Genomic DNA, 11,495 nt, shown 5'->3' with positions numbered 1-11,495 from the left:
TCACTTTTTTTCCGCTGACGCCTATTGAGAGTTCAGTTCTTTAATTCAATTTGGGTAGAGAGGTAGCTCTTTTGAACCATAAACAAACATAACTCAGCAACAACACTACATTTAACATTATAAAACAAAAGCGAATCGTTTGTTTATAGTTCTTTAATTGTTGATTATTGCCAGGCTACCATTAAAACATACGGTAGGCTACTGTATGATAGGCCTACCTATAGAAGAGGGCTACAGCGGAAAGAGCTCTTATTTCTGTGGCTAACCAAAGCAGTGTTAGCCTCAATGCCCACTTCAGATGAATTTTCATTGTAACCTATGAGTCCTATATGCTCTCTATTTCAGAATATGAGACCACTTCATTTGCCGAATTTAAATGTTTTGATTGGATGCTCCTGTCCCAAACCAAAGAATTGGATGACGTTCAGTGGTGTGTGAGTAGCTTATCTGGCAGAGAAAAATGTTGGCATTGATGAGGCTAAAATTGTTCGTTCTAAGTTAGGCTATAGGTTACCAATTAAGCTTGTGCAAGGCGCCTTAATACTGATGAATTTGCTTTTTCTAAAATGATGGCACTTAAAAAATGAGTTTTTAACTAAAGTCCCAGACGTCTTCGCCTTTTTGTTCAAATGTTGTAGTCAATAGGCCCAAGGCTATAGCGTATAGTTTTACATATCCGTGTGATTCGGTATTGATGTGTAGGCCCAGCCCAGGGGTACTCAATTAATCTTTAAAAAGGTCCAGTTTGACAAGTTGAATATTTTTAGCGGTCCAGTGAATAAGTTATTTCACACGCAACCACGAAAGTTAAACTATTTGTACCAAACCACTTTTTAGGTAAAATGTAGGCCTAACTAGAATTGGATTTCTGAAAAAGTGTTGGGGAGTCTGGAAGTCGAAGCCTCCCAGCAACTAGGATAATCACTGTAAAACTTGCTTCTTCCTGTAGAAATCTGTTTAAAGAAGCTCTGAAACGTGGCAAAGAGGTTATTCTTCCAAAAGATCAAGGTCCACCATCAACACCCAGAAGGTCCGGATTCGGACCGCGGTCCGCCAGTTGAGTAGCCCTGGCCTAGCCTATATATGGGTAGGCTATGTCCATCAGAACATCTGAACTTTAAGGACTCAAAGAAAAGTGCAATCAAGCACCACATCATAAAATGTTCAGTTTGCACAGATCAAAATTTTTTTACTGAGCCATTTAAAATTATACGCAAAGGCAAATCCTTTTTTGACACAAAAATTCAGGAAGCAGTGATAGCCTAATAATCAAACGCCACAACTCAAATTTAAACAAACAATTATTATTTGTGGGAGGCGTGCCATTTTCCTCAACTTTTACTAGATGTATCACGTAGGCCTACCTTGTGGTGCAAATCCATTTGTAGTTGTAGTCTTGTGGTGCAAATCCATTTGTATATTTGTAGTTATGTAGTGGAATATGTAGCAAGACAGTGATGAAAAATTCAAAGCAATGCAAGGAATGTGGAAAGTGGGTACATGCAAGATGTGCTAATGTCAAGAGAGCCGCAACAAGATTGGCGAAGTGTTTTGTTTGTGGGAAATGCAGTAAAGGAAGGAATGAAGTGGAAGGCCATGATGATGAGTTCTGCCATGGCATCGAAACAGTGACAGACTTCTGTTATCTGGGTGATCGCATAAATGGAAGTGGTGGATGTGAAGCAGCGGTGACAACAAGGGCAAGATTGGGCTGGGCAAAGTTCAGGGAATGTGGGGAAATGTTGTATGGCAGAAAATTTTTACTAAGGATGAAAGGGAATGTATATCGGAGCTGTGTGCGGCCTGCAATGCTATATGATAGCGAGACATGGGTATTGAGAGAGAGTGAACTGGCGATCCTGAGAAGAACGGAAAGGTCAATGGTGAGAGCAATGTGTGGGGTGAAAACGAGAAGGGAAAAGGGACTGAAGAATTGTTGGATATGCTAGAGATGAGAGAGACCATAGACCAAATGGCAAGGGCAAATGGAGTAAGATGGTATGGACATGTGATAAAGAGGGAGGAAGGAAGTTTTCTTAGAAAGGCACTAGATCTAAAGGTGGATGGGAAAAGGAGACGCGGTCGTCCAAGAAGAACGTGGAAACAACAAGTGAAGGATGAATTTAAAAAAGTCGGACTGAAGGAGGAAGATGCAAGGGACAGGGTGAAATGGAGAAAAGGGATTAAAACAATTGCTGCGCGGAAACAATCGGCCACCCCCACTAGTGGGGAACAAACCGACGATGGATTATGATGATGATGATGTAGTCGCTTTTTTCACAATAATTTGTTTTTCCGTTTGTCTGTTTTCCATACTGCTTTTCAATCACTGCGTATTTCTTGATGCTTATACACCGTTAGCTAGTAGTTACTTTCAAGAAGTTGAAATTTGTTGAATTTTTATAAATATTTTCAGATTGTGGCTTAATTTTGATGAGGGCTTAAGTTAAGCCGAAAATGTTCTACTGTTTAAACTATTTGTAAAATATTTTGTTATAATGCTCAACCCTTTTGTATTGTTGTGTCTTACCATTGCCTGTGTTTAATTCAATAATATCTGGCAACACTATTTACAATGGTTGTTCAGCAGTGTTGCCAACCTTGTGGTTTTCCCGCAAGTTTGGGCTTGTTTTTTTTCGAGTTTGCGTAATTTTTTTTGAGTTTGCGGGTTGATTGTTTTTGGGCTTGTTTTTTGGCCAGTCAAACCTTTTTTAACTTGTTTTTGACACTGAAATTGCAAGGTTTTTATTGTAGTCAACATTGTATCCTTTCTTTTCAAGGTAATTATATGGCTTGGAATGGCGTAAACAAATGTCATTCTTAAAATAAACGTGATGTATACACTGCAAAGACTGTATTGAAAATTTTGAACTGCTAAACTGCATGTTTTATGCTAATTGGTATTGGTTGCAAATTATTGGGCTTGTTTTTGTGCTGATTTTCCTGTTTTGGGCTTGTTTTTTAGACCTACTTGCTTGTTTTCAAAAAACAACCTGGCATCACTGTTGTTCAGTAATCAGTTTTTTTGGAGGACAGGTGGCTAATAAATGATGTTACGGTACTTCCTTCAGTTCCTTGCTTAGTTGCCTTGAATCTGCTACTAACTCAAGAGTCAGAACATGCACATGGGTTAATGTAGGCTCAATGTAAAAAAGCGAGCTAGAGAGTTTTGCCTACACTGAAAAATATCGCATTATTTTTGTATGGTGGAGAAACGTTTCCCTTACCCTGGTTGAAGCAAACTGGCATAATTTACACTTTGAATTAGTTACCCAGTACGCTAATTAAATCTTGTTTTTTTCGTGGTGATAAACTTTTACTAGGTATCAAATCCTTTGCCTTCCAAAAGAGAGTCAACCTATGCTTAATAGTTTACTTTGGCGCAAATTTTTGATTGCGGAATATTTTATGTTCATGCTATTCCGAATAATTCTTCTAGCATCTGAGGTTGGTTGGTTTCTGTAGGCTAGGACAATATACAGTGTGACTTCAAAATGATGTTGGGGTAATGCACATTAAATTTTTGTCTTCACTATTTTCTACATCAGATGCCAACCAGTTGCTTTTCTACCTTTGTTAATGGAACTAAAGCTTGTGGTTTCTAAATTTACTGATATGTCTTATCAGTTTCAAACCCTGTTAGGCTGTTAGCTCTCTTCTGGATCCTACATACAGATAAGCTGGTTGGATTGCTGGAGGAATCACAAGGTGCAATGTCAGGAAATAAATCCATCAACTCAGTCTTACCTGAGTATGGTAGCAAGGCATTCATATAATTTGTCATAATTTTTGGCACTTCTAAAGAGTGTAAGTAAATTTTTGTACATTTTCAGGTCTACTACAATTTGCAGTATATAAATAATTTCATAAACAGATTTGTTTCTTAGTTGTTTTGTCAACATGGGAAAAAATCGTTACAAGGTAACTCTGAGCTTTGATGCTGAAAAACGAAAAGATTTCTTGACTGGATTTTGCAAACGAAAAGAAGCAAGGCGGGTACAAGCTCAAGCAGAAATTGATCAACAGTTAAAAGAAGAACGAATTCGAATACGAAAAAACAAACGAGATGAAATGAACACACGTCTGGAACAGATCACCAACATAAAACTGGTCAGTAGATTGCAACAAAATGCTAGAGATATGTCACAGTTTAAACACTAGGGTGGCTCTTATTTGGCAAAAAATGAAAAAAATTTGAATTTTGTGTGGGACACCCTTTGAAAAGGTGAGGTTGTCAGAAAAAATAACTCTTGCAAAAAATTTTTGAATTTGAAATTGATTTAGAGGTGGCCCTCCCCCCCTAAAGTTTTGCGCCCTCCTCCCAAATACCAAATCTGCATATCTCAAAAACTGCTTGAGCTAGAGATACGGTTTTTGTGTCAAAAGATGCAGAAAGCATGATTTCCTATCTGCTTTCTGAACAGTGATTGCGTCTATCTTGAGTAGAAAAGCAGTTATTACAAAAAACCTGTTTTCGGTATTCTAGCACAAAACAGTGCTAAACAAGTATTGTGGCCCAAGCTATTCAATAAACAAAGTTCATAAACTAACCTGTAAAACTGGTAAAGCATCAAACGAAATAAGTATTTCTAAACTTTTATGCATTCATGCATAGCTAAAATGCCCGTTTTTTGTCATATTCCTTGGAGAAATTCTTGAGTGTAGAATCCGCTTTCAAGCTTCAGGTGCTATGCATCGCACTTGTTGCATGGCGAAGGCTATTTATGCAAAAAGCTTGGTCTGCATTTATGGTATCTGTCCGAAGAAATGGTTGAACTAGCCTTGTTTGACTCTCGATTGTCTGTGGAAAGTAAAAAGCTAATGGTGGCAACCATGTTAAATGAAACAGCAGAACGTCCACCATGGAGACGAAGCATCAAAGTACTGTAGATGCGTTTCTTAGCAACAAGGGTCTAGAACAGTATTGCACCTCTAATTCAAAATGGCTTCAGCTGTTGGGTGAAGAACTGAAGATGAAGCAATAATTATACTTTCAAAGGATCCTGCTCATTGGACTGAAGATGGTGCATTTATTCAAGCTTTACACATGGCGAAGGGACTTTCAGTAGTCAATGACAGAGCAGAGAGAGGAGTTGCTCTAAGTCTAATCCCGGATTTTAACAAACTCCCAACTGATGATGAGTACCAACTTCAGTTTCTTTTGCAAGTTGTTACTGAGCACAGGAAACTGTTGAATCCAAATTCCAACAAGAACAATATTGTCGATTCTTCTTCGTTTAAACCTTCTTTGTTACTCCAGGGGTCAAGGGGCTCTGTCTTTTACCACCCTTGGGCAGTGCCGATGCGGTTTAGATGCTTGAGCAGGTGTCGAGCAGCAATTGCATTGATTCGTCATCCAGTTCAATCAGACCACGCACACCATTTGGCGCAGTTACAGATGGTGTGGTCTGTGGTTTGTTCCTCTATGCCGCACTCACAGATTGTGGATGGAGCCATCCCCCATTTGTGCATGTTTGAACGGAATAGTCTCACTCCAGTAGCCTAGTACGCAGGCGGTTGTGCCACACCCAGGCCTTCCTTGGCAAACTATGCATTCTGGTTGGATGGGGGCTGGTGTCAGAGATAAAACTTTAGAGCCTTGAGGAGTTCTTCTTCTACTCTGAGCTCCATTTGTTGTCCTCCCAGGTAGCCGCGCTGATGGATTGGTTTTCAGTGGTTTTCATCAGGAGTTGTGCGTCACATACAAATGGGTGTCTCGATTTCAGTTGCCGAGGATGCTCGATTGCTCGCTCACAGACTTGTAGAGACTTGAGTGGAGCAAGTGGTTGGGGTTCGTAGTGCAGAGAAAGAGACAGGATGGCTTCTTCGCGACAAAACTCAGCTGGTTGGTTGCCTGCAAGGACAGGGAAATTGTCCGATGGTGTAGGTCGCAGACATCCTGTCACAATACGCAAGGCAATATGTAAAATATTGTCGATAATATCGCTTCTTGCAGTACTGACCAGAATTACATTTTGAAATGAACATCGTTACCAGTGTTCCCTCTAAGGTGCAAAAATTAAGAAAAAAACGAAATTTTATAGACGGTTTCGTGGTCACAAAAAAGGTTGTAAAATCAAGATTTTGTCAAATGCGTTTTTTTCTAAATAACTGCTTTTCTACTCAAGATAGATGCATTCAATGTTCAGAAAGCAGATAGAAAACCATGTTTTCTGCATCTTTTAACACAAAAACCGTATCTCTAGCTCAAGTGGTTTTCGAGATACGCAGATTTGGTATTTCGAGGGAGGGCACAGAACTTTAGGGGGGGAGGGCCACCCCTAAATCAACTTCAAATTAAAAAAAAATTTGCAAGAGTTATTTTTTCTGACAACCTCACCATTTGAAAGGGTGTCCCAAGCAAAATTCAAAAACTCAATTTTAAGAGCCACCCTATTAAACACTGTTTGTTTCATACCCAGTAAACATTTTTTGTTTGCGACAACTGTTCGGAAGTTTTGTTCCAATGTAAAAATTTTTGTTTTGGTTTCATCTAAAAATGAAACAAAGTTTGTTTCATTAATGAGTTGGAATGAAAGGCAAAGAAGTTTTTTAACACATTGTAAACTTGAAAATCTATAGCCATGGACTTGTTCTCAAAGATGTAAAACAAACACTTTGTTTTTATAATGCCAAACCCCTAACTTGTTTCAATTTATTTTTTCTCTAATTTTACTAATGTTGATTGAAAATGCATTGACCATATTTTTGCAAGTAATATTTTTATACGTATTTTAACTAATAATTGTCTGTAAGATTGACAATTTGACATATTTGCAGAATGTTCGTTCAACCCTTCTCAAGGGCATTCAGCTGTGTCTTGACAAGATACTTTATGGCATGCCAAATGGACCAGTGTTTCACTCATCACAAAAAATGTTCAGTGTCATAGACTAAGTTGATTGTGTTGTTCATTTTTAGGCACACGACATTGAAACAACGTGTGTCGACTTGGATGTCAGTACTATTGAGCTTCCTCACCACAATGTCACAGTAGTAGAGTCGGAACTGTTTGATCCTGTTACTAATATGTACATGGGAAGCAATGAGGATGCAGAAGAAGAGGAAAATGAAGATGCAGAAGTGGAGAACACTGAAAGTGAAGGAAAGACAAAGACTTTTAACTTGAAGTGAGAAAATATAAGTTAGAATCTGTTGTAACTGTATAACTTTCTACATTTCCTCATGTTCACAATTTTTAGAACTACAATACTTATGTTCCTTAGCAGGAACCACGTTAATGTAGAGATTCTCAGCCGTTTTATCCTCGTTAATCCCTTGCCAAAACTTTAAAGATGAATTTACCTACCAAGTATTTTCAGAGCAAAATTTGTCATGATGCAGTTTATGTTTCCTGCTTATTAAATTTACTTTCAGTTGAGTCATCGCATGGGCGCTTTGCCATGAGGTTGTAACAAGGAAAGGCTGTTATTGAATTGCTTATATTACAACCCCTGAGAGAATTTTTTCTCACATCTGTAGATTTCTTGTGCAAGTCTGTCACCACTTGAGCTAGGGGAAATTGCAGCTTGCGTTTATCTTTATTAGTGGTATACACTTCCCTTGTTTGTTATTTTAGAAGGAGCACCGCGATCGTCAATAAGCTGGCCAGAACGAAGCAACGGTTGACAACCAGCAACAACAGTAGACGGCGAGCTCTCAGACTGCAAGGACCGCAAAACAAAGCAACGAAAAAGTTTTTTAGAAAAAAGGGCAAAGACAAGAAGCGACGCAAAGACAAGAAGTGAAAGAAAATGTTCTCCGATCCATCGCTTGTAACATTTGTGGGGAGTATCAGGTGCCACCAGATAAAGGGCTGGTCACGGTTTCGAGTGATGTGGACACAAGCCATTGGCTTCATCATCACACCCCAGACAGCAAATCAGCCGTCTGCAGACGTCAAACCAATGTAAAAAACGACTAATTTGCTGTCAGGGATGTTTTTCCTGTACGGGCAGGGTCTAGTATTTCAAATAAAAGAAGTTTATTTCACAGCATGGCGCTGTTTGTGCTTTCAAGTTGGTCAGAAATTAGGTTTTTAAAATGAAAAAAAATTGTAACAGAACTCTTAGAGCAGATAAATAAACCGTTCATTGTTGGCAGAGAGATTAGTGCATTCTTTCTCCTTAACATTGAATTTTTGTCATTGGTGACCAGAGAGAGAGAGAGAAAACTGTATTTCGTCTGTAGCGAGAATAGTACCGTACAATTAAAAACAATACGAATAAAATAGCACCATAGCAATCTAGATACCACAACACACAGGAAGCAGCGAAAGACATCAAACGCCACCTAATGACCATTCCAGATAAAATTTAAACAAGATATGGAGAGCAATGGACCCTCCATAAGTTAGATTTAGAAAAACTGCTGCCGTGCAACAAACTAAATACAGTGATGTAAGTTGAACACTTGGGTTTAGTTCAAAATGCAGTATGAATTTTTTTGTTGAAGTTAAAATTTCAATTCGGTAATTTCTTTCTGCGTTTAATTAGAACGCATGCGGAAGAAATGCCTCTATCGAGCGTACATGGAGGCAGTGGCGGCTGGTGGTGTTTGTGAACAGTGGGGCTGCAATAAATAGTCCGGGGGCGAAGCCCGTCACTTAAGCCTACCATATTTTCATCGCCTAAAAAGAGGACACGTTTTGCCAGCAAGTACAATTTTACGCTTGAAAAATTTTATAGGCTTTACATCTTTTTAGATCATTACAGTATTAGCCTAGGCCTACGCAGCAAAAGTTACCAAAAAAAAACAAGAAAATAGATTGACTGAACGTATAACTTTTTTTTTCTCATTTTTAGTGCTTCCTTAAGACAACAAATGATTTTATATTATTAAGAGTCAGCAAAAAAGTGATATAAATACCTAATTTTTAGACATTTTCAGTCACAGCAATGATCGCAAAATGTGACAAATCAGGCACGATAGGAATGGTAAGCCTTAACGAAATTGTTAAATTATTTGCAAGAAATATGATTAAAACAGTAGGCTGCACAGGCAAGTGCGATCTCTTTATGTCGCTGCCAATCAGCTTAGATCCAAGTTTGGAAATTGCTCTACCGAAGTTAAAAATATAATGTACCAATCATATTGTATGCCAATGTATGGTTCGCAACTATGGTGTAACTATAAAACTTCTACTTTAAATCGCATACGAGTTGCTTACAACGACTCGTACAGAATTATCCACAATTTGTCGAGATGCGACAGTGCTAGAGTGAATCAGGTACAGAACGACGTGGTAACATTTGATGCTCTATTAAGAAAAAGTTGCTATGCATTTGTAGAACGTTGCAAAAGACCAATTAATCCACTTTTGCGCAATGTTATGTCTTCTGATTGCTACTTTAATTCTACATTTTATATTCACTACAACAGTATTTTGTACGTTGTTTGATGTAGCCTGCTTGATGTTGTGTTAGTCTGATATTTTGTTTGATGACTGTTAAAAATTTGAATTCTATGGACTTTGAGTCTGATTGCAAATAAATAATTATAAATTATAACCGTTACGATGCTAAAAACGGCGTGAACTAAAAAGCTGTTTCTTTCCTTGCAAAGCTGGTAGGCTACCCTATCCAACCATGTCACGATTTCTTTTGCTGTAGGTTAGGTGTTTCACACATTGTTTCAAGTAACAAACGAACCAAACTGAGTTGGTAATCAATAACGTCTAGCAGTGGCGCGGGAACTATTTTTTTCTAGGGGGGGGGGGTGAAGCTGTCGTAGTGTTGTCAGCTTCTGGGGGGCTTCGCCCCCCAGACCCCCTTACATGGGGGTACAATTACAACTGGTACTGGGCATTCGGTCTCCTCCCTATAAACATTGGTCGTGAAAAACACGTGAAAAGCACGTGAAATTCCGAGGAAACTCGTGTAATGCACGTATATTTCTCGTGTTTTTACGAGCCAATGTTTATGGGGCTCCTGTGTAAATAAAACGACGCTAAAACACACACATTGCAAATTGTAACAAATGAAGAACGGCAAACAGCAAAGCAGCTGTTCAGAAAATTAAAATGAAAACGAACAAATTAGAAAGTTATATGAAAACGACAGTTTGTAGAAATGAGCTCTCACACGCTTCCGAAGATTGATTTTTGCTCGGGTGTTTTCTCCATAAACTGTGTCATAAGTTCTTTGGCATCCACAGTGTCCAAAATGTTTTGGTGGACAAGCATCAACGCAAGATGAGTAGGCCTACCGTAAGTCGTTTTTGTGTCATTGAGCTTCTCAACCACGTTTTCAGGCGTCTTAGAGCAGAAAAAGAACGTTGTGATGATGCAACCGAAACCGAGAGGCAAAAGCAGAGCTCCACGAATTTTCGCGTTTCTTTGAAAAGATTTAGTGTTTGAGGGTTTAGTTGCAGTAGTATCTCAGCAACCTTTTGAACGGAGTTTGCGGTTTTTCCACTTACAACATCGCTGAGCAAAGTAACTTCCGTTTTTAGGCGATATTTTCTGATGGCATTGGGTAAGCTGATCTCAGTATCAGATCTTTCCTCACCGTTTGCACAGATCAAAAGGACCTTCTCTCTGTTGGCTGCTGTAAGCAGATCCGCCTGGTCGAATCTGCGATCAAGCTCAGCTTAAACCAAATCAAGGGCTTCGATGCTTATTGCCGTTGCTACGCTCCTTCTCCGGCAGACGACAAAGCATCGGATTCCTCTGTGTTTCGAAATCTTGCTGGAGTTTTTCTCACTCGGGGATCCTTTGGCGTCTTTAGGTTATTGGCAGACGCAAAGACGTTCGCTACTTCCATGAGCTTGGAAACGGATTCATCTTTTCTGAGATTTTTGATCCGTTCGCGGAGAGTGGTGATTGATTCCACAGCTGAAGAAGCAAAGATCTTGTTTTGGAGCTGTCTTGCGACGGCTTCTGCAGGCTGAAAAACTTCCCCGCTGCAGGTAATCGCAAAATAAAGCCGCGTCGTGCGTGCTTGTTTTACCAAGCCGAATATGTTTGCACGTGCGTCTCCTCTCATTTCACTACGGTATCTTCTGTCATGTCGGTCAGACTTGACAAAACAATATCATGTATTATTGTAATGTTCAGAAGTAGCCTACGCATGAAATGTAGGCTAAATATTGCAGAACGATGTCCAATAAACGATGTACCGCCGTGTTAGTAGGGAAGGTCGCTAGCACCGCCACTGAGAGGTATAGCTCCCTGTGATTGACGACTCTTTATAGCAAATGATGAGCGCGACACGTAACAGGAACTCGATTCATCATAGCAATTAGTGTTCGAAAAAATTTCTGAAATTATGTTATGTAGGCCTACCTTAAATTGTCAGAATTTTCTAGGGGGGGGCTCAAGCAATTATTAAAAATTCCAGGGGGGGCTGAATTTTCTCTAGGGGGGGCTGCAGCCCCTTGAGCACCCCTACTTCCCGCGCCCTTGACGTCTAGGCTACAAGCGTTGTATCAATATGAAACGTATGCAGGTAAAAAAATATTTTTTGTGAAAGTGTGAGCACGGCCTTTAAAATGTC

The 11,495-nt window shown here is 39.3% G+C and overlaps 1 protein-coding gene across 1 annotated transcript; it reads left to right on the top strand.

Annotated features, from left to right (window-relative positions):
- The first annotated feature begins 3,838 nt into the window (after nucleotides 1-3,838).
- On the top strand, nucleotides 3,839-7,999 carry LOC145781337 (nucleolar protein 12-like). Its single transcript, XM_082593114.1, has 3 exons — nucleotides 3,839-4,110; nucleotides 6,922-7,130; nucleotides 7,580-7,999. Exons 1-3 carry the CDS (start codon nucleotides 3,901-3,903, stop codon nucleotides 7,746-7,748), a joined length of 588 nt encoding a protein of 195 aa, XP_082449240.1. The 5' UTR covers nucleotides 3,839-3,900; the 3' UTR covers nucleotides 7,749-7,999.
- Nucleotides 8,000-11,495: the final 3,496 nt, after the last annotated feature.

This window comes from Aplidium turbinatum, chromosome 12 (genome assembly GCF_918807975.1).
Source record: "Aplidium turbinatum chromosome 12, kaAplTurb1.1, whole genome shotgun sequence".
Classification (NCBI taxonomy): Eukaryota; Metazoa; Chordata; class Ascidiacea; order Aplousobranchia; family Polyclinidae; genus Aplidium; species Aplidium turbinatum.
Note: the sequence above shows the minus strand (reverse complement) of the source record. Positions and strands in the feature narration are given on the sequence as shown.

What these genes read in the sequence shown, in the direction of transcription:
- LOC145781337 (XM_082593114.1), top strand. Translation starts at nt 3,901, where the DNA reads ATGGGAAAAAATCGTTACAAGGTAACTCTGAGCTTTGATGCTGAAAAA. An exon ending in AGATCACCAACATAAAACTG is followed by an intron (nt 4,111 to 6,921) that starts GTCAGTAGATTG and finishes GTTCATTTTTAG; the next exon opens with GCACACGACATTGAAACAAC. An exon ending in ACAAAGACTTTTAACTTGAA is followed by an intron (nt 7,131 to 7,579) that starts GTGAGAAAATAT and finishes TTGTTATTTTAG; the next exon opens with AAGGAGCACCGCGATCGTCA.